The 27,801-nt window shown below is 39.4% G+C and overlaps 1 protein-coding gene across 1 annotated transcript in view; it reads left to right on the top strand.

Moving 5' to 3' along the window:
• The first annotated feature begins 7,288 nt into the window (after positions 1 to 7,288).
• Positions 7,289 to 27,801, top strand: part of LOC131230207 (AT-rich interactive domain-containing protein 2) — a 35,676-nt gene continuing 15,163 nt past the window's right edge. The window contains exons 1-2 of the mRNA XM_058226024.1: positions 7,289 to 7,601; positions 7,723 to 8,573. Of these exons, the coding sequence (XP_058082007.1) occupies positions 7,535 to 7,601; positions 7,723 to 8,573 (918 nt within the window). The 5' untranslated portion in view covers positions 7,289 to 7,534. The remainder of the gene's footprint in view (positions 7,602 to 7,722; positions 8,574 to 27,801) is intronic.

The raw sequence follows: 27,801 nt of genomic DNA on the forward strand, positions 1-27,801 counted from the left end.
CCTAAAAACATTTCATGGACCACCATAATCAATCCTCAATTTGGCCCTATGTTCTATGCCCATCCTTTTTTCCCAGCTATGGATGGTATGATTATGATCTCCTAATAAAAGCGACTCTTTATAATCATGAGTAATCCGTGATGGGCCTAACAAATAGATGGGTCAAATTATTAATTGGACCAATGTTTGTGTAAACAATCCTGACCATCCATATTAAAGGTTGTGGATCAATGGTTAATATTTCTTGGATTGGTACAATGTTTGCATGGTATTCCATAACATGAGTAAGGCCTAATGAACAATATGGATTATTGAATTGGATTGAATTAGACTATTCAAGTGGACCACTGCAACTTGGAGCATTATAAGTTATAATGGCACTGGAGCATTTCTCATATTTACTAATCTATAATTTTTTGAAAAACTTTAGAAAAAAGTGTAAATTTTATTAAAAATGTTTGTAAGAATTGTTAACATAGATATCAAATACACATCATGGTGGGGCCCACTTGAGTTGCTCCCCTTTTGCCTGCACATAAGGTTTCCTACAGTACAACTTATAGGGGATTGCTTCTCTTTTTTAGTATTTGTGATTTTTTTTAATTTTTAATTTTTTATTAATAGAACTTGCACATAAGGTTTCCTACAGTACGATTTATAGGGGATTGCTTCTCTTTTTTAGTATTTGTGATTTTTTTAAATTTTTTTAATTTTTATTAATAGAAAAATATGTGGTCATTTGATGAGCATTTTAAAGCTAACAAATATGGATTTTTGTAATTTATTGGTTTGTAAAAATTTTAAGGGTGTTTTCAACTTTTAAGAGTTTTCTTGGCATATAATTGGAAAAATCTTATTTAAAAAATTTTAAATTATTGGCTAAAATTAAAGAATAATGAGCAATTAATATATATATATATATATATATAGAGAGAGAGAGAGAGAGAGAGAGAGAGAGAGAGAGAGAGAGTATTGTTTAGAATGTTAAGTTATTTATGCGTTAAAATCATGATACTTTTGTGATAAAGTTATAAAAACGTTAAAATTTACCTAAAACTTGACAATAATGATATAATAATTTTATTTAATTATTTCTTTTCACAAAAATATCATGATTCAAAATCTTAGTTGTGGACTTGATTGAGTGGTTCTAAACTCATTTTAATGGACAAGCATTTAGATTGCTTTCGGTTTTTCATTGCATACATCATCAAATGACAATACGAAAGAGTTCACATATGGTGGAGTCAAAATAAAATCAAATTGGACATACTTCTAACCGTGCATGAATTAAAATAATCATAAAATGTTCCTTCGATGAGGATTGAAAGGGACATTCAATGTTTGCTTTCTCTCTCGTTCTCATCGTGAACCAACTACCATAGAGTTTTTACTCCATGTGCTAATAAAGGTTCCTAGGGTGCGAAACTCTACAGGCTGCCTATGCTATTATCTAATATTTATAAACCTAAAGGTTGTGGTAACTAACTTTCTTTATTATAAAAAGATTTCTCCATGACAATCTTCTTAGATTACCTAAACTCAGTGTTCGCAATATCGATACTATCGGCCGATATATCGGCCAATATTATCAATATCATGGTATAGTGATACAAAAACCTTCAGAAGATACTAAAAAAATGAAATTTTTTACAAAATAGTTTGTATAGCATAATATTGCCAAATATTATTCTAAATATAGTGCGATATTAACGATACTATCACTTTTATCGGGATTTTATTAGTTTTTTCAAGAAATTTGCTACAACACCTACCAGGGCTACTGTAGCCAACTCCGGGATGTTGGGAGAGCATCATTATTTGAAAAAATTGGAAAAAAAAAAAAAACTTTTAACTGTAGATTTTGGTACCTGTAAAGAAGATCGCCCTGATCGGAAGCTGCATATGATGGGCCATTCGAATCGAAGTCTTTGATTTGGAGAGATTTGGACGCGAAATCCATTAAAATCCTCAAAATCATCAGCATTTGGGAGAGATTTTAGGGTTCCGACACTCCAAAACCCTCTCTGCTTAAAAAAAAAAGGGCCCAGAGCCCTTCTTTACAGGAAGCGGATGGGCTGGTGTATCGCACACCACCAACCTGGATGGTGTGTTAGCGTCACCAAGTTATGTGGGTCCCATCATGAGGTATATGTTATATCCAAACCGTTCATCCATTTGGCAAGCTCGTCGTAAGGCTAGCTGAAAAATAAGACAGATCCAAACATCAAGTGGACCACAAAAAAAAAAAAGAAAAAAAAGTGGGATATTGAACGTTTACTATTGAAACCCTTTTGGGGTCACAGTAGTTTTGGATCGATATGATATTTCTTTTTCCTCTTCATCAAGGTCTTTGTGACCTCAGGAACAGATTGGATGGAAAACAAACCTTATGGTGAGCCCTACAAATGTTATAACAGTGAGAATCATTGTCTTTACTGCTATTTGTGGTGTGGTCCAATTGAGCTTTGGATATGACTCATTTTTGGGCTCATGATCTAAAATGATCTCTCTAAATGGATGAACGGTGTGGATATAATAAATACATAATCTCCACCATAGAAAGTGGCCAATTCTTGGCTTTTAAACTTCCTGAATGTCTCCGATCATCTTGAACTTCTAACAATTTTCTTTACAATGAAAATACATCTAATGAACACCAATTTACCTTTTATATGCATGATGAAAGAATATGAAATTGATAATAATCATGCAAAAATTTACAATTATCAACCATCGATGAATTTAAGCAATTTGTTTGCCCATAAAATAAGGACAACTTAGCTTTTCCACGACAAGTAGTTGTCACGATCCAGCTTAATGGAGACTGTTGCATCGATTATATCCAAATGTATTTTACGTGGTATATATCCTTTATAAAAACAATATATGACCATATAATTCGATTTAAACATGCTCTAATAAAGAAGTGCGTTGAAGTTGAAAATATTTAGTAGAGATGAATTGACTAATACAAGGCTCGAAAAGTGAGAAATAAGTAAGATAAGTAAATCACCTTTAATTACACACATGTATATGTACATACACCATTAGTAATTTCGAACATGTTTTCCCTTGATATTAGTCTTAGGTACTTTAGTTGTTAGATAACACAATTACTATTAAAGATAAATTTGCTTGTCAGTGGACAATTCAATTTTATCATACAAAGTGTTATGAAAAACCTATATTAAGTTTATTTTCTTTCACTTATTTTAATAAGTGTAACCTACATCGACATTTCATCTTCTCTATATGTAACCTATACAAAGTGTCTGATTGGGTAGATGGTGAGGCAAAGAATTCGTAAGGTGTACCTTGATGATTGTGCGACATTCATTCTATACATTTGTCGTGTTGACTCATGTGGGAATATCAACTAAAAAATTACATGGATTAGGGACTTGATCGGGTCATAAAAATGGGAATAGTAGGGATGAGTCACCCACTCCTCTTTCTCTCTCTAAACATGTATACAAACACACATCTATCTTCACTCAACATGTGTTGCACATGGCATACTCCTAGTGGTGTGTAAGAATATCTCAAATTATGTAAGTACACCATCTAAATTGTCCAATTGATTATGCCCACCACAATAAGATAAACTTGTATAAAAATCAACCTTATCCACTCGTTAAATGAATCACACCATAGAAAACAATGCATAACTACAAATAAAATAACAAAATATCAATGTGGTCCACCTAATAAGTGTATTAAGCTACTTTTTTAATAATGTGCCCTTTTAGTGGGATTAACCTAATGGATGGGTTAGATGACACATGCACATGACATGTTGGAATATATCCAATAGGTGGATGGTTAACATATGATTCAATTGGTTGGGTTGTCACGCCCTAAAATTCGAGTATAAAGTGTGCACCATCAGACCCAAGTTTCAAGTTATAAATCGTACACAGAGTATACTAACTTTATTTGTTGATTAATTTAATTAGATGTGGGAATTACATTCATTCTAAGTTCTACCAAATATCATCGAATTCCAATCACGTATGCATAATATTTAGGACTAATTAACCAAGCATATATAAATATTCACGATCATTAAAATAACATAAATCTCAAATATCATTCATTTGTTATCACATCCTATTATAAATACGTTTATTCCAAACTCCATTATTTCAATCAAATAAATCTAAATAATTTATTAAAATCATATAATCAATACCGATATGCATTATACACCAATCAAAACTATCATAACAATAAATCAAATATTCATGAATGGTCTAATGTTATCAATTCATCCTCAGATAAGTATAATCACGTTTCACATGGGTTGTGTTTAGGTGCGGCGGCTCCTTCCGGTTCCTACGCCACATCATCTGCTAACTGCTCTTCTAAATGGTTTTTATATCAATAAAAATATAAGCTGGGCTTAATGAAATAACCCGGCATGGTTCATAATCATAACAATTAAAATAATATAAAACATTGAATGCAAAAATGTATGCACAGTGATATGAATGTAAATTATATATGAATGCATCAGATGGGACAATCGTCCATCTGCTTGGGTTGGAGATCGTTAACCCGCATCCACCCGTTGGGTAGACTTTCACTTTTTGGTAGGCTTGAGCATTGCTCATATCTAGTAACGCATTACCAGGATTGACATTTCTTCCAAGGAGGGCCTAGATGACCAATAATGCAATGTGCAAATGAAATGAATGATGGATAATGTATGAATGCATCAATTTTATAATTACCATAGTTACTTGTCTTGATCACAACATTCATATATGAATTTAACGTACAATTATCATAATTCATGCAATTCGACACATATTAGCATGTGATTTACTGTAGCATACATTCACAATAGTTAAATCAACAACATTGTAACAAACACTTCAATCAATCAAACCATCATAAATTATTTATTTTAATTTAAATGAATCATGAGACACGTTGGGTTACTCGCCTGAGTCCAGTAGTGTAGAATACACATAGTAATCATGCTGATTTAATTTTGGAAATCCTATTAGTTATATTCACAGCATTGTTATTCATTCGTTTATATTACACGGTGGGGCCCACCTTTGATTAACATTCTAAGTGCCAAAGCCCTAAATGACCAAATATGTTCATTAAATTTAATTATTAAAATTTAGATTTTCTTTTTTGTTCTTTTTAAGATTATGAAATTGAATGAAAAATGATTGATCGAAGTGGCCCACCGAATGATTGGATAATCCAGATTATTGAGATCTTGGCATATTTTACCTCTATACACTGGATGAATGGTATGGATCTAACCACACATACACCGATGACCCATCTCGACCTTGTACGCCAAGTAATACCAACACTTGCGCATAAATATGAACTTTTCTTATTAAACATTTTAAGATCTGACTAGTGTGGCCCATCCAATAGTCAGATTGATCTGGAAGTTAGGGCCCCTGTATATTTTAGTTTTAGGGATTGTATGATTCGTACATATCTAATTTGATTCGACCAAATGCGCACCAATTAATCTCTATGACAAAAAATTTTGTATGAAATTTTAGACTTTTATTATCTTTACATCTCATCTACTAACATATCAGTGCAATGAATGTGTGGTCAATCCACACCGTTCACTGCATAGATCGAATCAAATTACATTAAATGCACAAAAAAAGAAAGAAAGAATAAACAATAAACTTACTGGATCGAAATTCTCCAAAATCTTATATATCTCGCCCTTTCTTAGTTATCATAGGATGTCTTTTGGTTAATATATGAGTTGGAGTAAAACTCATTTTACGACACATTCCTTAAACAAAAAGACTGATTTGAGAGATTGAGAGATACGAAGAGAATAAGAGATATTTATAAGAGATAAGGATTAGGGATATAAATAAGACATGAGATAAGACAAATATAAGATATGAGATAAAAAATTTATTATTGTTATTTTAATTTTTCTGAGTGTTACGTGGCCGAGTCTTCTTTTGTTGGGGCCCTTACACAAAACCTTAAGATCTAGCCTCCCGAAACAAATCAGAATTATGGATACTAAAGCAATGAAATAAATCAAAGCATAAATTATACCGCACAAAATATTTTTACGTGGAAAACTCTCAAAGAGGTAAAAACCACGGGACCTCGTTCAGATCAACAATCCATTATGAAATAGAACGTTGTAACCTTCTTCACTCACGCAGGAGTGGATAAACAATAAGAGAAACAAAGAAAACAAAGAGATCTTACCGATTACGAGGACATGCAAGCGCTGAGATATAAGTTGCACAGTAGATAACCTCCGTGAGCATAGCCTACATTCCATAAGCTTCCTCTCTCTCTCTCTCTCTCACCTTTAATAGCTCTCTTGTGTTTTGCATATATCTAGAAAAACCTTAAGAACCCTTATTTATAGTTTTAGGAAACTCTTTTTCGCATCCTAGTTATATAAAATAAATCTCATGAATATAAGAATTCTAACCTTCATAATTGAAGTTTTATATTTTAGTCTTATTGTATGTGACACAAATTAGTATACAAATATATGAATACATAACATTTTTTTTTCATTTTAAAATTTTAGGCAAAACTCGTGATATGGTAAAAATTTTCAATCTCGAATGTTTTTGCATTTTAATTTATTGGACATGATTTTCACTATTTCTCTATGATAAAAATTGAATTAAAAGTGAATATTTCCCATATTATTTTGCTTATAAGGTGTTTTGCTAATTATATGTATATTTATATAATGTTATTTTTTAAAAAGGTAAAAAAAGTAAAAATAATATTTTCTTCTTATAATAATCAAATAAACAAAGAACATTAAAGCTTCCTAATTAAAAAACATGTCTAAGAGTTATTTTAATAAAAATCTCATTAGAGAATATTCTTTCTTCTTTTTCCTTCTCCTCCTCCTGTCCTCTTTAAAGGAGAAAAAGAGGGGAGGAAGAGGACCTTACATAATGGAGGCTATATTTTGAACTTCTTAAAGCCTAGTTGAGTTAATGAAATCTAATCATGATACATGTGTAAGCTCTATCCATTCATGATATGGGCCATAAAATTAGGTGACTTGGCTCACTGGGTGCATCAAAATGTGGACCACTTGCCAATTTTCCAACCATGTAATTTTTTTCGCACCGGCATGGTTGGCCTAATTACCTAATTAACCTAATTATAGGTTTCGGAGCACATCCATATTAGGACCCACTTGATGAATGTCTTAGATCTTATACACGTATAATATCACCACATGTACTAACATACAAGGACTCCACAAACCCTAAATCAATTATTTCCATATATAAATATTCATATATTCCTTTCCTTGGAATCCTTCGACCACATAAAAGCCCAAGAATCCCAAGAAAAGATGGAAACCAAAATCCCCATCAATGGAACCCCACCATCTGTAGTGTCCTGATACAGTACCCCTTCCCAATACTCCTTAAAAAAAAAAGGAAAAAAAAAAAAGAAAAAAACAAAAAAGCCCTTGTTCCCTGGCGTTTTTGCAACAGAGAAGAGAGAGAGAGAGAGGGAAGAAAGCGCGGGACAAATGCGAGAAAACCAGACCGAAGATCAATCAAATCCCGCCAAAAATCAAATCGAGTCCAGCCAATCCGGTAACCTTTTTCTCCCATCTCCCAAACGTTGAAAACCCATGTTTTGAATTTTCAATCAAAGAGACAAAAAAGATCCCAACCCTTCGTTTATGTTCCATGGCCGGATGGTCTCTTCTATCAGATGGGTCTTCTCTAGATAGCGTTGAAATCCTCCGCAATCTCGAGATCAACGGATTCGGACTCGACGGCAGCAAAGATCAGACCGTCAGATGCTTATTCGATCAGATCCTCTCTCTTTTCCTGAAAGAGATCTCGCAGAAAGAGGAGATTCGGCCGACTCCTGTGATGCTCGGTGATGGGCAGACCGTCGATTTGTTCAAGCTCTATTGGGCTGTTAGACAGAAGGGTGGGTATGATTTCGTCACGTCGAACAGGCAGTGGGGACTGGTCTCGGAAGAAACTGGGCTGGCAACGGAGATGGGATCGATGGTGAAGTTGATCTACGTGAAGTATTTGCACGCGTTGGATCAATGGTTGCGGATGACGTTCGATCAGACGGTGATGCCGGGCCGGGCATTGTCGGTTGGGCTGGAGATGGAGATCAAAGGATTCTTATGTGGGGCCACAGATTGGAAGATGGACGGTTGGGAGTTACCGGAGAGGAACATGGTCCGTGCGGTGGTGAGTGGCAATGGGCATACGGGTGAGAGCATTAACAGATTGGCGGCCAGGGAATGCATTATTGTCAATGATGACGATGACTATCAAGCCATGGTTGTGGACCCCACAGGTGTGAATGGGGACACTTGTTCTCTTAGGAGAAAGCGAGGTCAAGAGTGTCTGTCGGGAATGTTGAATTGGGTGATGAGGATTGCAAAGAATCCTGGTGATCCTGCAATGGAGAAGGCATGTGAAGGATCTGGAAGGAAGGCGGTCGGAGTCAAGGAGTACTGGGCCCAGGTGCTTGTTGCTAGAAAGCTGTTGTTTTCAAGAAGGCCGGCTTGTTTGAGAAGTGAGGGATTCCTCTTGCTGGTATGTTGCTGAGCCATGCCCTTTTTTTGAACTTTTACCATGCAAATCTTTGGTTTTAATGGTATGCCAATGCAGGTGAAAAGCTTCTGCCTGAAAACACCATAAGGGGTCGTTTGGAACCATGGATTTGGGGAGATTTCAAATCCCTTGGTTGTTTGGCACCATAAAGTAAATGGGGGTTTCAAATCCCCTCAAGCAGGGGTTTCAAATCCACCGTGAAAGCTTGGATTACATCTAAAATCCTTTCAAGAGTTGCATGTGTAACATGTGTGTCACCAGACTATTAATCTATTGGACATATGGTCCCCTAATGATATCCTAAAGTAATTAGATTATCAATTGCATCACTATAATTACTTTCATATGATGATTAGCGTCGTCCAAGCATTTTCCATGCAAATCAACGGTTAAAAACAGTTGGTTAGTCACTCGGACATGATCTTGTGTTTGTGGCCCATCCGAGACTTGCAATTTCATCATTTTCGGGCAAGGTATATATTTCAGTGGGCTTATTACAACCATTGTGTCAAACATTACATATGTTCACTAATTAAAGATATTAAAGTTGATTTCAAATCCACCATGAAAGCTTGGATTACATCTAAAATCCTTTCAAGAGTTGCATGTGTGTGACTAGACTATTAATCTATTGGACACATGGCCCACTAATGATATCCTAAAGTAATTAGATTATCAATTGCATCACTATAATTACTTTAATACGATGATTAGCGTCGTCCAAGCATTTTCCATGTAAATCAACGGTTAAAAACAGTTGGTTAGTCACTCGGACGTGATCTTGTGCTTGTGGCCGATCCGAGACTTGCAATTTCATCATTTTCGGGGCAAAGTATATATTTCAATGGGCTTATTACAACCATCGTGTCAAACATTACATACGTTCACTAATTAAAGATATTAAAGTTGATTTAGTTATTAAATTCAAACCCCCGTAAATATACTGTGCATAGCTACTTTTGGATTAAAGTTGATTCTGAGTCCAGGGTGCCAAACGCTATAAGAGGATTTCAAATCCAGGGGATTTCCAAATCCAGGCTCCCAAACGGGCCCTAATCCTGGCGTGGGATTGGAAATCTCAATCCTCATGTATAATGATTATTTCCCAAGGCGCTATGCAAGCATGGATTCCATTTGGGCTTGTTTAGATAACAAGTGGAAATCTCATATTCCTCTGACAATGCTCACCTTGTATCGTGTGCTTGAGAATCCAAACTATGCAAAATTTTAGCAATTGTTCGGGGGAATCCGTTACTTCTTTGCTATTGAAAGAACACAAAGGGTCGCATCAATGGAAAATCTTTTCCATTTCTTTGGATTTCGATGGTTTTTCTCATACCTGGACATGCCTTACATAATGCGAATCTATATACTCATAGAATTCCTAGTTCTAAACTGAGTAGGAAACTTGCTATAGTAAGAAAAATTAATTAGTGACATTTGGATGAATGATCCCTGACAGCCAGCTGAGGTACTGTGGTTAAAAGAGTTTAAGTGACAACTTGTGGTATGGGTACCCTTATTTTTGTCACTTATTTTTCAGGCCAAACAGCATCCACATGACACGAAGTTGGTGTAGTTTGAAAGTTTATTGTGTTATCTTTCAAAGAAGCCTATGATCAAGTGGTCTTGACATCAACTAACCATGTCATGGCCGGATCTGTAGAATGGCTATGTTGTTGTGACAGGATTTAGGTGTATTTTAGTCATTATCAATACTTTTATGGACAAAGAACATCTCTATGAGATTTTAGATATTCTATAGTTCCTCCCCGTATCAATTGCCAAGTTGTGGTAATTGAGATTCATGGGCTATTTGGATTGATATTTAGGGATAAAGGTTACTTTTCTTTTCTCCTTTCAAAAAGTTTGTCTATTTGGATTTGTCTTTGGTCTAATTCCTATTACTTTGGTCAGATTATTTGTAATTGCATGGTTACAATGCAAATGTGGTGATCAATTGCACTTTCGATTGATTAATGTGCACATGTGTGTGCATGTGTACCTGTTCTTCTAGTGGAATTCCAAAGAAGGGCCTATCCCTTTATTCCTTTTCCTATTTTCAAATAAGTCTTATCCTTTAAACACGCGGTAAAAAAAGAAGCCCACATTTGATTTTGATCAGGGAAAACGATATCCAGAATGGTTCGGAAATGATGATTTTACCCAATGTTTTCAGTATCAACGATACCCGCTGATTTATCCCACAATATATCTAGCATCCCACTTGTGTGATACGAAATGCATAGCTACACAAGGGGTTCAACATAAACGGTGCCTCTTTTCTATAATAAGGCGATCGACGACTACATATAAGGCTGCCTTATTTGTGATTATCTGGACAACTCCCACTTCCGCAACTACAGTATCTACTAATTTAAACATGTCATTTGCCGTATGAAGATGATCCGATGCATCCACATACTTTAAGGACATTGTCTCAGCTGGACAATTCACTAGAAAGTTTATTAGAGTCCGATCGGATTTATCGGTTCATCTATTGGCCACGAGTGTACAATCGTAGGTTTTCCATGATTCTTTATATTTGACTATGAAATTTTGTGTATAGTTAACCTCGGTTTTGAGGTATGTCTCCCTCACTTCATGATATGAAAGATGCTTAAGCCCAGGACCAAATTGACTTATTGTCTCAACCATAACTTTAAAGCTTTTCAACTTAACGGTGTCGAAAACAACATTGGCTTGGTATAACCACTTTGTGATATATTGAATCGTGGGTTTTCTATCTTTTTGCTTGTATCTGTTTTCTAATGTGGTTTGAGCAGGTCCTTTGCCCCAACTCTTTTGGTTGACCACATTCTCGGGGTGTGGTCTACACCACATATCCTTGAGCCCATGCCTACAAGCTCTTTTCGAGGCTGGCCTGTCAAAATAGGGGGAGAAAGGTTTATCCACATCAACCACATCTATATTCTCATATGTTTCATGTTCCATAAATTTCTCTTGAAGTATAGAACTATCGTGTGTTTTTTTCTTGTTTGTTTATCCATATACTCCATGATTTCCCCTTGGATTTCAGGAGTAATATTGGGACATGCTCTTGCATTTGATCCCGACGTATGTGCAAGGTGTTGCTTGTGCCGTGCAATGCCACTGACACTTACAAACCCACATAAGTCACATACTATGTGAGTCTTTTTGGTAGCACTACGATAGTGCTCGTACATCCAATCCGCGTCATTGGACTTAGGTTTCAAAGAAGAGGATTGGGAAGAAGAAGACATGATTCTTTCTTCTTGTACACTTGTAAGTTGTAAAGATTAGAGAATGAAAGAGAGTTACAGACTTTAACTTATAGTTGTAGACTAAAAAGGAAGGAGAGAGAGAGAGAGAGAGAGAGAGAGAGAGAGAGAGAGAGTCACACAATCTTGAATCCTGATTCTTGTCTTGAGACTTGCTTGAGTCTTGAGTCTTGTTTCTTTAAGCCTACACTTGTAGATTCTTAAAGTCGAATCTTAAATCTTGTAGTTGTAGCTTATAGCCTACACTTGTACCCTTGTAGTTTTAGACATTTGGATTGTACACTTGTATACTTGAGTTCAAAAAATACACTTGAAAGGAGAAGGTAAGTAATAGATAATGTAGAGATTAGAGAATGAGAGAGAGAGAGAGAGAGAGAGAGAGAGAGAGAGAGAGGAAATGTAGGAAAGGTACGATGGGGACATCACACGCACGCCCCCCTACGCACGTACGCAAGGAGGAGGAGGGCCCCACCATTGATCTAGATCGATGACGACGTCTAAGGAAGGTCTCCTAGTTAGAAGACTGCATTTTGGTTCGTTAGAGTGGGCCTGATAGTCATGTAAATCCCACCATGGGTTCTCATGGTCGTGACCCACTATTCTAATTAATCTAGTACTTTGGGTTTTGTTTTTTATTGTTATTAGGAATATCATGGATGGTTTAGATTGCTTTGATTAGTTTTTATTTTTGATTACTTTGTCTCTAAGTAATAAGTTGCGTACATGGCGCGAGTTTTGGGGTATAGGGTTTTCTTATAAATAGGTACCCCTTGTAGGCTTTTTTTCTCATTGAAGATTAATAAAATTTCTGCGTTTTTTTGCTGTCTAAATTTCTGAGTTGTGGAGATCCAATTGGGTGTGAAACCCTCCATTCCTCGAAGGGCTGACTACCGTGGTGCGAAGTCACACTTATCTCGATTCGCCCCCACCTTCTACCATTCATATTTCTATTCTCCTACAATCATCTACGCTTCAAATCCATCCTCTATTGCAGCTGTTTTTCTTTCTATAGCAAATTTCCAGAATCTGGCCCTGTAAGAGGGCTGAAACTTCGGCGGAGCAACACGCACAGACTGTGCATCGGATCAAGCTGAAATTTGGAGGTTTTGTGGCCCACCTCTGACCGACCAGAGCCAAGCTGGCCGTTTTCTGATTTGTGGGCCCCGCACATGTGCGGGACACCTCTAGCGCACGTGCGGCTGGGCCTTCGCTGCTGTCCACACGTATGACGCTTCTCTGGTTCGTCTCTCTCCTCTCTTTCACCCCTTTTTCACCCCGAATCCCTAACCCTAACCCTAAATTACTCAAATGTCCAATTTTATGCCCTCTCTTCAACCTTAAGGTTCCCCAAATTGAAATATGTAAACCCCTTGGATTGGGGAATTATTTCTGTGCATGTGTGGATGAATTTACCCTCCTTTGATTATTGTTTGGTCTATAATTTTGATTGATCCAACCCTAGCTTGTGTAGGCCTGGGCCTGCATAGATTCCCCTTGTTGAATGCTTGAACTTTTGTGTGGGATATGGAATTTTGTGTAATTGTTTATGAACTAACGTGATCTAAAGCCTGAATATCTTGCACATCATATTTGAATTTCATGTCCTACATCAAATTTGGTATCAGAGAATAAGGTTTTTATAGGGGAATGCATTGCATGTTTAAGGTTTAGTTTATTTGTGTCCATTATGCATTAAGTATCATCATATGGAGCTGTTTAGAGGTCCATAATTTCTGATATAAGCTACTGAATTTTCTGCTATTAGAAAATCCAGCAAAATCCGCATATCTCTTTGCTGGATTTTCTATTGACAGATTCTTTGGACAGATAGGGTGTTGGAAATTGAGTAGTATTGTGTCGTTTCCCCCATATAGAGTCCTATAGGAGCATTTAGTCCCATCTAGGCGCATATAGTCGTATTAGAAGGTCCCTAAGTTGAGTTAGTTGTATGCCCACACGTATGGGTTGTGGTTTTGGCTTGCACCGTACACTAAATACGAAGCAATTGCAAGAGTCAATAAACAAGCTGACCCAGCAGTTTGAGTCTTTGAGTAAGCGCTTGGAACAATGTATGGACCAACACTTTAAGCAGTTTAATGTGTGCGTTACCCGACTAGAGGCCTCCGCCGGAGCAAACCCCACCATTGGGGAAGATGCTCAATCTCAGGCAGGTGATCAGGAGGTTAGACCAAGGAATGGAGGTGGCCAAGGAATTGGTCATGGGTGCGCATCTGTGCACCCACCCCGCGAAGGATATCATGATTAATATGACCTAGATGCGCAACTCCTCAAGGGAGTTAGAGTAGATGCCCCTATATTTGATAGCCACTTAGACCCTAAAGCCTTTTTAGACTGGCTGGCAGATATGGACCACTATTTTGAGTGGTATGACATGTCGGATGTTCGTCGAGTCCGATTCACCAAGATGAAGCTTGTGGGCTAAGCAAAGAGATTTTGGGCTACTATAGAGTGAAAGAAAGAAAGAGCGAGGGAGCTCCCAATAGTCCATTGGACAGAAATGAAAGAAACTCTTAAGGAAAAGTACATCCCTTTCTCTTATCACTTACGGTTAATTGAGGAATGGCAGTCTCTTCGACAGGGTTCCATGAGTGTTGCTGAATACATTGAGAAGTTCGAAGAGTACTTGACCCGTTGTGAGGTTGATGAGGACCTCGTACTTACCCTTGCTCGATTTAAAACGAGCCTCCGTTCTGACATTAGAAGAGAATTCTGACATTAGAAGAGAATTGCTTGCCAAAGACAGACACTATTAAACAGTTATATTAAGTAGTGTTGGAGGTTGAGCAATACCTCAAAACATCTATGGGAAGGCGGTTTGACTTTCGCGATTCTAGTGCTAAGGCCAATCCTTCTGGGGCTAAACCTAACACTAGATACCAGAACAAACTTTCCAACAGTTCTCAGTCTAGGCCCAAGGATGATAAGGGTAAAGAAATTGTCGGGTCTAGCTCACGTAGAAGTGGAACAACTAGGTGTTTTAGGTGTTAGGGGTTTGGTCACTTTTTCCACCAGTGCGGCACGAGAGAGGGCACCAAGGTGCTCCTTATTGATGGGCAAGTAGAAGTAGTGCCCCTAGAGAGTGACAGCGAAGAGGAAGAATATGAGCCAGTAGAAACCCCTGGTGATGAGGAAAATGGAGCGCAAGAGTCTGCGACCCTCGCAGTTGTGCGTTGGTACTTTGCTCAAGCCAAGAACACTGACGATTGGTGCGGCAATACGATCTTCTATACTTGTGCAAAATATGGGGAAAAGAGCTGTAAGATGATTGTGGATAGTCTAGTTGTGCCAACGTGGCATTGACTAGCACTGTGAGCCGTTTGGGCTTGAAGCTTGAAGCCCATCTTCAACCCTATAGAGTGTCCTAGGTTGATGAAACTTTCATTCTAGTCTCGCACCGTTGTCTTGTTCCTATTCAGTTTGGATCATATAAAGATACACTTTGGTGTGATGTTGTTCCCATGGATGTTGGCCATATCATTCTGGGTAGACCGTGGCTTTATGACAGGGATGTTACCATATTTGGTCGTTCAAATGTGTGTACATTCTGGTTCGAGGGCAAGAAGGTCAAGCTAAATCTTCTAACACCCAAGAACACGACTGGAAAGGAGTCCACCACACAGAGTGGTGTAGCGGCTCAAAAGAATTGAAGGAGTTGAAGTCCAAGTCCAAACCTCTCCATATTCTAAATGCCAAAGACTTTGAGCGAGAAACGGAGGCGGACTCGATGGTATACGCCCTTGTGGCTAGGGAAAGTGTACCAGAGGCTAGTGTAGAGTTACCCACTGAGGCCATTCAGGTAGTGCATGAGTTTCGTGATGTCTTTCCTGATGATCTACCGAATGAGCTTCCTCCTATGAGGGATATACAACATGCCATTGATCTAGTCCTTGTGGCAATTCTACCAAACCTCCCTCATTACAGAATGAACCCAAAGGAGCATGTTGAGTTGAAGAGACAGATTGAAGAGCTCTTAGAAAAGAGTTTCATTCGAGAGAGCATGAGCCCATGTGCCGTGCCCGCCCTTCTTACACCTAATAAGGATGGCACATGGAGGATGTGTGTTGATAGTAGGGCTCAAGTATCGGTTTCCCATACTGCGTCTTGATGACATGGATATGATGGCCAATGCTACTATCTTCTCAAAAATTGAACTCAAAAGTGGTTATCACCAAATCTGTGTACGCCTTGATGATAAGTGGAAGACGGCCTTCAAGACGAAGGATGGGCTATACGAGTGGCTAGTTATGCCTTTTGGGTTGACTAATGCCCCAAGCACTTTCATGTGCGTGATGACCCAAGTGTTGAGGCCCTTCATGGGGAAGTTCCTGGTCATATACTTTGATGATATCTTGATTTATAACGTGACCAAGGAACAACACCTCAACCATTTGAGGCAGGTTTGTGGGATCCTTAGAGCCGAGAAATTGTACGCCAACCTAAAGAAGTGTGCGTTTTTGTCTAGTAGTGTTATCTTCTTAGGTTTTGTTGTGTCAGCTGAGGGCGTATCAGCAGATCTCGAGAAGGTCAAGGCCATCGTCAATTGGCCTATACCCCGCAATATTCATGAGGTGCGCAGCTTTCATGGCTCAGCCACCTTCTATAGCCGGTTCATTTGAAGCTTCAGTTCCATTATGGCTCCTATCACGGATTGCATAAAAAAAGGAGAGTTTCAATGGACAAAGGCAGCCTCGAAGGCCTTCATGGAGATAAATGTCAAGATGACCGAAGCTCTAGTCACACAACTTTCGAATTTTTCAAAAGCTTTTGAAGTCGCATGTGACGCGTCAGGAGTCGGCATAGGAGTACTTAGTTAGAAGGGGCACCCTGTCGCCTTTTTTAGTGAAAAACTGAATGGGGCGAAACAAAAATATTCCACCTATGACAGAGTTCTATGCGGTAGTGCAATCACCGCGCCATTGGCGTCATTACCTATTGCTGTAAGAATTCGTCTTATTCTCAGATCACGAGGCCTTGAGATACCTGAACTCTTAAAAGAAATTAAACCATAGGTATGCCAAATGGGTTCAATTCCTTCAAGAGTACATTTTTGTGCTTAAGCACAAGGCTGGTGTAGAGAATAAGCCTGTCGACTGGTTGAGTCGTCGAGTCGCGTTACTCAATTCGATAAGTGTCGAAGTCACGGGCCTCGAGCGCATCAAAGAAGATTATTCTGAGTGTCCAGATTTTGGAGTTGTGTACGCATCGTTGTTAGAGAGTCTGTCAAGAGCTAGCAGAGTACTTGATTTTAGGCAGATATTTGTTTAGGAGTGACCACTTGTGCATACCTCGCACATCCCTCCGCGATTTTCTTTTTTGGGAGTTATATGCAAGAGGGGTTGCGGATTATTTCAGTCCAGATAAGACCATTGCCCTAGTGGAGGATATGTTTCATTGGCTAAGACTTAAGCGAGATGTGACCAAAATAATAAGGCAATGCCGTTCTTGTCAACTGACAAAGCAGAAAAAGCAAAATATAGGATTATACACACCTTTGCCAGTTCCATTCATCCCTTGGCAGGACATCGGTATGGACTTCGTGCTTGGACTCCCCAAGACTATTCGGAAACACAATTCCATATATGTTGTTGTGGACCGTTTTTCTAAAATGGCCCACTTCATTCCTTGTTCTAAGACCTCCGACGCTTCTCATGTTGCCAAGCTGTTCTTTAGTGAGGTCGTCAAACTGCATGGGTTATCAAAAACCACAGTGTCTAATCGTGACGTGCGATTCATGAGTTGCTTTTGGAAGACACTATGACATATGATGAATACTAGGCTCCAATTTTCTTCTGCTTACCACCCTTAGACCGATGGTCAGACTGAAGTGGTCAATAGGAGCCTAAGGAGTTTGCCCAGATGTTTAGTGAGGGAGCACACTAGGACGTGGGACACTGTACTACCTATAACCGATTTTGCTTTCAATAGTTCTGTCAATAGGTTCACAGGTCTTAAGTCCTTTTGAAGTCGTTTCTGTTTATAAACATAGGAAGCTTATTGATCTTGTTCTTATGTAACTGTCCCATAGGCCATTAGAGTTTGCAGAGTCCTTTGCGCATCACATTCATTCATTACATCAAGAAATCAGGCGAAAGATCATTACTAGTAATGAACATTACAAGATTTTTGTAGACCAACATAAACGTTTTAAGGAATTCAATGTAGGGGACTCTGTGATGGTCCGCATTAGGCCCGAGCGGTATCCTCAGGGGGCCGTTCTTAAATTACATGCACGTAGCGCTGGACCCTTCAAAATTATTAAACGAAACGGTCTCAATGTGTATACGGTAGATCTTTTACCTTCCATGGGAATTAGTTCCACATTCAATGTGGAGGATCTAGTTACTTTTCAAGGGACCACTGATACTTTGTCCGGCCCTTCGCCCACCCATCCTAATTCCCTAGACCTGTACCTTGATCCATGGCCTCTTTCCGACCATTCTTCCCAACCTCTACCTCCTATACCTACCATTTCCACACCCAGAGAGGAAATAAAGGATATTCTGGACCATCAGATAGTATCATCGTCGGACGGCGGGTTTCAGAAGTACCTGGTTAAGTGGAAGTCACTCCCAGCTTCAGACAGTACATGACTCACTGAGGAGGAGCTTCAGAGATTTGATCCTAACATCTTGGAGTGGTTCAAGAGTTTTGTTTCGCTAGTGGCGAAATCTTCGCAGTCGGGGAGAGTTGATGGAGACATCACGCGCACACGCATGCCCCCCCTACGCACGTATGCAAGGAGGGCTCTGCCATCGATTTGGATTGATGAAGACGTCCAGGGAGGGTCTCCTAGTTAGAAGACTGCGTTTTGGTTTGTTGGAGTGGGTCCAATAGTCATGTAAATCCCATCATGAGTTCTCATGATCGTTACCCACTATTCTAATTAATCTAGTACTTTGGGTTTTGCTTATTATTGTTATTAGGAATATCATGGACTGTTTAGATTGCTTTGATTAGTTGTTATTTTTGATTATTTCGTTTCCAAGTAATAGGTTGTGCACATGACGCGAGTTTTAGGGTATAAGATTTTCTTATAAATAGGCACCCCTTGTAGGTTTTTTTTTTATCCTCATCGAAGATTAATAAAATTTCTGCATTTTTGTGCTCCTCTAAATTTCTGAGTTGTGGAGATTCAATTGGGTATGAAACCCTCCATTCCTCGAAGGGCTGACTACTTTGGTGCGAAGCCACACCTATCCCGATTCGCTCTCACCTTCTACCATTCATATTTCTCCTCCTTCAAATCCATCCTCTATTGCAGCCGTTTTTCTTTTTACAGCAGGTTTCTAGAATCTGGCCCCGCAGGAGGGCTGAAACTTTGGTGGAGCAACATGCATAGACCGTGCATCGGATCAGGCTGAAATTTGAGGGTTTTGTGGCCCACCCCTGGCCGACTAGAGTCAAGCTGACCGTTTTTTGATTTGTGGGCCCCACACATGTGCGGGACACCTCCAACGCACGTGCGGCTGGGCCTTCACCGCTGTCCACATGTATGACGCTTCTTTAGTTCGTCTCTCTCCTCTCTTTCACCCCTTTTTCACCCCAAATCCCTAACCCCAACCCTAAATTACTCAAATCCCTAATTTTATGCCCTTTCTTCAACCTTAAGGTTCCCTGAATTGAAATCTGTGAACCCCTTGGATTGGGGAGTTATTTCTGTGCACGTGTGGATAAATTTACCCTCCTTTTATTATTGTTTGGTCTATAATTTTGATTGATCCAACCCTAGCTTGTGTAGGCCTGGGCCTGCATAGATTCCCCCTGATTGAATGCTTGAACTTTTGTGTGGGATATGGATTTTTGTGTAATTGTTTCTGTACTAACGTGATCTAAAGCCTGAATATCTTGCACATCATATTTGAATTTCATGTCCTGCATCAATGTATGTAGAGATTAGAGAATGACTCTAAAGATTAGATGATGTAGAGAATGAATGTAAATTGTAGAGATTAGAGAATGAATGTAAAGATTAGATGATGTAGAGAATGGATGGTGAGAATGTTGAGAGAGAGAGAGAGAGAGAGAGAGAGAGAGAGAGAGAGAGAGAGAGATTAAAGAATGTAACTATGTAAAAGAAAGAGAAAAGAATGTAGGAGAAAGAGAGTGAGAGATTAAAGAATGTAACTATGTAAAAGAAAGAGAAGAATGTAAGAGAAAGAGAATGAGTAAGTAGCATGATTGTCTTCTTAGGAGCTCCAATCTTGAATGATCTTTGTAAACTTCTCTTCTTAGGTGCTTGTAGGGTTGTAGAAGATTGTAGAGAGATTAAACTTTAGAAGAGAGAGAGAGAGAGAGAGAGAGAGAGAGAGAGAGAGTTTAGAATGAATAATATTGAAAATGGGGGGGAACAAGACATCACTACAAACTTAGAAATGAAAACATCACAAAAACATGTGCACCTAATAGGTTTCATTTGCATGGGGCCCTAGTTATGCATTGTCTCATTGAACTAACGCAATATTTTCAAAATCAATTCATATAATTTATAAATGTAAGAAGACATATATGGAAACACAACCAATACATTCAAAAGCAAAAGAAGTAGAAAACTAGAAATATACTTGTGAGCAATGCGTGTGCATGTGGCTCAAAGCCTCAGACCCACATAGATTTGCGCGGTGACCCATGTTGTCGAGTGTGATCGCATATGCATTTATTCGACAATATGCAACATATGCGATTGACTATTAGCCAACAGTCAAATATTTGACATTGATTTTACCCTTTTCATGACCATTTTACCCATCTCTCCACCTGTACCCATTAGAAGATCCGCTTGCCAAATGTTAGCTATTGTGTTGGCCCCTTTGTAATTCAATGTTGCTGAGGTAAAATCTCCTCATACTCCTTCCTAACATGATTTGATATGTTACATTTCATAGTTATTATTATCCAATGGAGAAGATATAGGGTCATTGCCCTATAATATGTGATGCGGGCTGATCTCGGCCATGCCCATTAAGTCCAAGCCCAAAAGTTGGCTCATCAATAAGGAGTTCCAAGCCTCCTATTTAGGTAGCTAGCTAGTGATATCATTCAGCTAGCTATGAATAATTCACTAGTCAAATCCCTATTTATTTATTTTCCATACTTGTAATAAGTCATTGGTTGTCAATTACATTATAAGTTTTCCTTTTATGTACGTTTCAAAGCTTATATAAGGGTCTGATATGAGTAGTATCAAGGCACCTTTGAATTGAATGAAAATTTCCAGCTTGCTTCTTTCTACTTTATGTGGTTCTTGTGCATAGATTTAAGGTGCCTACGCTTGGGCGGATCCTTCACATCAGCCAGCTGCGCTAGTTTGGTATCAAAGAAGGTCTTAACGGCTGGGTTGAAGTCCTGGATCAACAACAACTCGATATTATTGTGTCCAGGTTCTTTAATCATAAAATTCCGCCTCTTTTCCTTTATTTTCTTCATTGCATCCATCCTTCCTACCCACATTCTCCTTTTTTCTTTTCTTTTACAAAGCCTAAAAGTCCAATTGACAAGGTGAGTCTCTGCCGAAATTTTGGCAGCCATCTACCCATATTCCAACCCTTTAAAAACTCCCAAAATCAGCCATATTCAAACCCATTAAACTCCCTAAAATCGGCCTTATTCCAGGCCATTAAAACCCCCAAATCAACCCATTCCAGCCCTTTAAAACCCCCCAAAATCAGCCATATTCCAACCCATTAAAACCTCCAAAATCAGCCATATTCCAGCCCATTAAATTCCTCAAAGTCAGCCCCATTTCAGCCCATTAAAACCATAAAACCAGCCCTATTCCATCACTTAAAAACCCCAAAATCAGCCTCATTCCACCCCCCTCCGCCCCCGCCCCCCCCCCAAAAAAAAAAAAAAAAAAAAAAAAACAGCCCATTAAAGCCTCCAAAATCAGCCCCATTAAAACCCCCCAAATCAGCCCATTCTATCCCATTGAAGGCAAAAAGACAAAAAGGCCATATTCTTGTCCAAATCCAGTCCAACTAGTAACGACCCTAATCCAGCCTATTTCAATCCAACGTCGCGATGTCTACCCGTAGTGGTAACGTCTATCGAGGGAAGCTTACCGATCAACAACAAGACAATTGCATCACCGAGCTATTCGCAATGGTAGCTAGCCTGGAAACCGCTGTTGACCAACTACGTGGAGAACAACATGGTGAACAACCGGATCCTATCGGAGATCCCAATGGTAATCCAAATCCACAACAAGGGTTCCAAGCAGAACCTTCGGCGAATCAAAATGGTACGGGTCCTTAGGAGTCTATTTATAACTTCATGCAACGACTCTTTGCAGAGAGCCCATAACATTGCGATAGAGATGCCTAAGAAAGATGATATTATTAAGAAATTACGGGTTGAAGTCAGGACGTCATGAGTTATCTTGATGCAAAGGCTTTTGTCGATTGGATTACAACGTTGGAAAATTATTTTGCAAGGTACGACAAGGATGATGTCCATCAAGTGGCCTTTGTCAAGGTCAAGTTCAAGGCCCCAGCAATAATCTGGTGGCGAAGCATTGGCGACAACAATGTCATCATGGCTCGTCCTGCCATCACCAGGTGGGCTGACATGAGGGAGAAGTTGGAAAATAAGTATTTGTCTTCAGATTACATGGATACTCTTCTCTAGGAGCTTCTTGTGTTCAAACATGAAACCTTATCGATGGATGATTACACCGAAAAGTTACAATTAACTTTATGTTCATTGTAAGCTTGTAGAGACAGACCACGTAACCGCTAACCGCGATCAGGCAGGGTTACACCAAGAGATCCAGCGCGAGATAGTCATGTATGATTTTGAGTCAGCTGATGATGTTCATCGGAAGGCTCGACGAGTTGAACAACAGTAGCAGCAACGTGCTCTTTGATGCTTTGGTTCTCCAGTTGGGAAACCTTCCGTGAGAAAGGGTTCGGATACCCATCTCAACCGGTTTCCACCACAGGGCTACCGGCCACCTCCCCACCCATTTCAGTTACGCCCATAGATGTAGACTCCTCTTATAAGGTAGCATTAACCTTTGCAACGCCCTCTGCCGCAAAATTCGTACCAAAATCAACCAACAGTGCAGGGACATGACACCAGCGAACGAGGTATTAATCTTAATCATTCCATCCGAAGAGAATGATAGGGTGTTGATTGTTACCGTTGTGGACAGATAGGACACTTTTCTAGTGAGTGCCTGCAAGTCAGGAACCTCCATTGCTACTGCAATGAGGATGACTCGTACTACTTAGACGGCCATGATTATTACAATGAGCACATCGAGATGGAACAACCTTATGTAGAACCTGCATCATAGCTAGAGGTCCCTCCTGCTGAAACTGCGGTTGAAGCTGAGGATGAAAGCCCTACTCTTATCATACGTTGCCTCCTTACCACCATCGAGGAGGAAGAAGAAGATTGGCGATGGACCACTGTTTTCCGTACCCGAGTAAAATGCCACGGTAGGTTATGTAACATGATCATTGATGGTGGCAGTGTAATGAACACCGTATCTCAAGAGGTGATTGATAAGCTCAAGTTCCCAACTGAGAGGCATCCAAAACTATATAAGGTTGCATGGGTTGGGGATACTGCCATTCTTGTGATTCGAAGGTATTTTGGTATCATTTAAAATTGGCATATATGAGGATAATAGTTGGTGTGACATAATTTCGATGAATGTCACCCACATCCTTCTCGGTCGACCTTGACTCTTTGATTAAAAGGTACAAAGCGACGATGAAGCTAACATGTATACTTTCCTATGGTCAGGTCATCGTATCCTTTTTCGCTTGTTGTAGCCTACCTCACCTCCATCATCAACATCAGCTACTCTTTTAAACTCCCATGTTCTCACAATGCGGAAGTTCGAAGAAGAAAGTAAGGAGAAATGCGTAATGTTCGCTCTAATCACAAAACATGTGCAAGAGCCTATTATTTACTAGGATGAGCCTATTCTTGATGAAGTCAAATCCATGTTACATGACTTCCAAGATTTGGTCCCTGATGATTTGCTTGGGGAGTTGCCTTTGTTGTGGGATATTTAACATGCTATAAATTTGGTTCCTGGAGTATCCTTAGTCAACTTACCAGCATACCGGATGAGTCTCACCAAGCACGCCAAGTTGAAGAGTCAAATTGATTACATCTAAGAGAGCCTAAGCCCATGTGTAGTGCTAACCCTCTTTACTCCCAAGAAGGATGGAGGTTGGCGCATGTGTGTAGACAGCCGAGGTATTAATAAAATAACAGTGAAATACCGTTTCCCCATTCCTCGGCTTGATGATATGCTGGACTTGATGCCAAGTGCTAGCGTCTTCTCCAAGATTGATCTTTATAGTTGATATCACTAGATTCGCATCCGACCTGGTGAACAGTGGAAGGCGGCATTTAAGACGAAGGATGGTCTCTACAAGTGGCTAGTTATGCCATTCGATTTCACAAACACGCTTGACACTTTCATGCGCATCATGACCTAGTTGTTATACCCTTTTATTGGTAAGTTTGTCATTGTCTATTTTGACAACATTCGTATCTATAGTAAATGAAGAAAAGAGCATCTAAATCACCTAAGTCTTATATTCAGAACCCTTCATTGGCTTTAAAAAGTGTACCTTCATGAGTACATCAATGGTCTTCTTATGGTACATTGTCCCATCGCGAGGTGTAGAGGTGGATCTCGCCAAGGTGAAAGCCATTGTTGATTGGCCGACACTTACCACCATCTTTGAAGTTCATAGTTTCTATGGCCTCGCTATATTTTATAGATGTTTTGTGCGGAACTTTAGCAACATCATGGCCCCGAGCACCCGATTGTATGAAACGAGTTTCAATGGACAAATGCAGCAACATGAGCGTTTAATCGGATCAAATGTAAGATGACTGAAGCTCTAGTCTTGTGCCTTTCGGACTTTGAGAATGTATTTGGGATGAGTTGTGACGCCTCTAATGTCGGCATTGATGGAGTTCTCAGTATAGAAGATGAGTGCTTGTCGTGTCAAGTGGAGTGCATACCTTTAAGGGTTTTCTTTTGTCATTAGTCACAAGGCTGGCAAGGACAATTAGGTTGCTGATGCATTAAGCCGTCGTGTGCATCTATTGCCATTGATGACGGTCATTGTTCCAGGATTCAAAGAGATACAACGTGAGTATGCTAATGACAAAAATTCCAGTTGTATTTATGCAGGCATTCCTTGTGGTGAGCTTGCGAGACACCCACATTTCAGTATTTATGATGACTACTTATTCCAAGGAACACAACTTTGCCTACCAAATACATCCATCCGCGAGTATATTTTGAGGGAATTACAATTCGGTGGGTGTAGTGGACACTTGGACCGTAATAAGACCCAAGCTCTTGTTGGAGATAGATACTTCTGACCTCGTCTAAAATCAGAAGTCGCAAAGATCTGCCAATTATGTAGGGTTTGCCAGCGTGCTAAAGGTCAAAAGAAAAACAGTGGATTGTATCAACCACTGTCGATCCCACATGTTCCGTGGGAAAATCTCAACACAGACTTCGTCCTAGGTTTGCCAAAGACCGCTTGGAAAGTTGATTTAATATTTGTGGTTGTTGATCGATTTTCAAAGATGGCTCATTTCATACTATGCTCGAATACAGTAGATGCTCTCAAGATTGCTCAATTGTTCTTTCAAGAGGTTGTTTGTCTTCATGGGCTTCTAAGGACAATTGTATCTAATCGTGATACCAAGTTCATGAGTTATTTATGGAAAACCCTTTGAGCAGCAACGAAAACGAAGCTTCAGTTCTCTAGTGTGTCTACCACTATCAGATTGGTGGTCAAACAACTCTCAGACTGATGGTCAAACAAAGTGGTCAACTGTAGCTTGGGCAAGTTATTACGATGTCTTGGTCGCGATCATGTAGGTACGTGGTACTTAGTTATACCCATGGCTGAATTTGCTCATAATAACTCAGTCAACCAGGATGTCACCTTTTGAAGCAATACTGGTATACGATCGCATCTTCCAGTTGATTTGGTTCCTCTACCTATAGAGTGGAGACCAAGCGCAAAAGTCAATGACTTCATCCACCATATGCAGTAGGTGCATGATGAAGTTTGACGCATTATCGCCTCAAAAGTTATAAGCAACATGCAGACACAAGACGTTGTTATGTTGAATTTGCGAAAGGTGACATGGTTATGGTCCGTATTTGTCTCGAACAGTTGCCCCCCGGTACCTTGAAGAAGCTCTATTCTCGCAATGCGGGGCCGTTCAAAATCATAAAGAAGATTAGTGCGAATGCTTATGTTTTAGATCTCTCACTGGATTTACCTTTCATTCCTACTTTCAATGTGGAAGATTTTCCATCTATCATGTGCACCATACCGACGATGGTATCGAATAACACGTCATCACACTTCCGACCATTTTACCACCGATAGACACGATCGTTGATATTCTCAATGACCAGATCGTCTCCACGTGCTAAGGTGGTTACCAAAAGTTTGTCATTCGTTGGCAAGGACGACCTCTCTTCGATGCTACATGGATCACAACTATCGACTTCCATGTCTGAATCCTGACCTCTACGAGCAATATGAAGCCATTAACTTGCCGGAGTCGAGTTCTTTCAAGTGAGGGAGGACTGATGTAGGATGATTTGGTCCCACAATCCACGGGCCAGGCCCATGCCCATTAAGGCCAAGCCCAACAGTTGGCCAATCAATAAGGAGGCCCCCCTTCTGTTTAGGTAGTTAGCCAACGAAATCAATCAGCTAGCTATGAATAATCCACTAGTCAAATCCCTTTTATTTATTTTCCATATTTGTAATAAGTCATTGGTTGTCAATGACATTATGTGATTTTCTTTTATGTACATTTCAAAGCTTATGTAAGGGCCTAGGATAAGTAGTATCAAGGCACCTTTGAATTGAATGAAAATTTTCAGCTTGCTTCTTTCTACTTTGTGTGGTCCTTGTGCTTAGATTGAAGGTGCCTATGCTTGGGCAGATCCTTCCCATCAGCCGACTGCGCCACTCTGATTGGTCCCCACTGCGAATAGTGCATAAATGTTTGATGTGGTTATGCCAAGCACCCAAAATATCTATAAGTGTGAGACATAGATGCGACACCTTGACTATGATTAGGTGTGTTCCACCCTGAAGGAAAATTGGTGCAACCCAAGCTAACGAGTCAATGAGATCTCAACACTTGCATCGCAAAGAAATGGACAAGAGGATACTTATAAGAATAGTTGAGTGGAGAGGGACAAATAATTTTATTGATATCATATCAAGCTTCTTCATGCAATACTCAATACTTAGAAAATACCTCCTACCCCCCTTTTGTAAACCTTAAATGAATCTTTAATGAGGATTTCCCAATTAAGAGATTGATTTCATCAATCATAGTCGATTAGAAATCAATATAATCCACTTAAGATGGTAAAAGCCTAATAATAGTAAAAGAAAATCTAGGAAATAATCCTCAAAATCTTTAATCATGTTTTTAAATCAGCCTCATATCATCTATCACATCGTAGCTTTTGATATTTAAGCCCCAAATCTATAAATTAACACTCTAAAATTAGCACATGTTGGCCCTACTGTGGGCCATGGGCTGCATCATTCTCCCTGGGTCGGAAAGAACTCGACTCTGACAAGTTGGATGCCTCATACAAGTAATAGTGGTTTGTATCCAGTTGTTTCAATTTGTCGTGTGTGATCCAATCATATTCAAAATAGAGCTTATTCTTCCATTTCAAGTATTGCTTGTATTGGCCCCGTCGAGTTTCAGTAATCTTCACTTGAAACAACTTCTTTTTCTTTGGGAGTTGTTTATCTATATCGATAATGACTTCATCTCGCACGTTAGACACCTCGCTATAGTGCTTGAACAAATCCATCTCGTTTAAAGTCGGCAAGATATCTAAGTCATCTAGCAACTCGATATCATAATTATTGTCACCCAACTTCATCTTAACT

The sequence above is a fragment of the Magnolia sinica genome, chromosome 17 (assembly GCF_029962835.1).
Source record: "Magnolia sinica isolate HGM2019 chromosome 17, MsV1, whole genome shotgun sequence".
Lineage (NCBI taxonomy): Eukaryota > Viridiplantae > Streptophyta > Magnoliopsida > Magnoliales > Magnoliaceae > Magnolia > Magnolia sinica.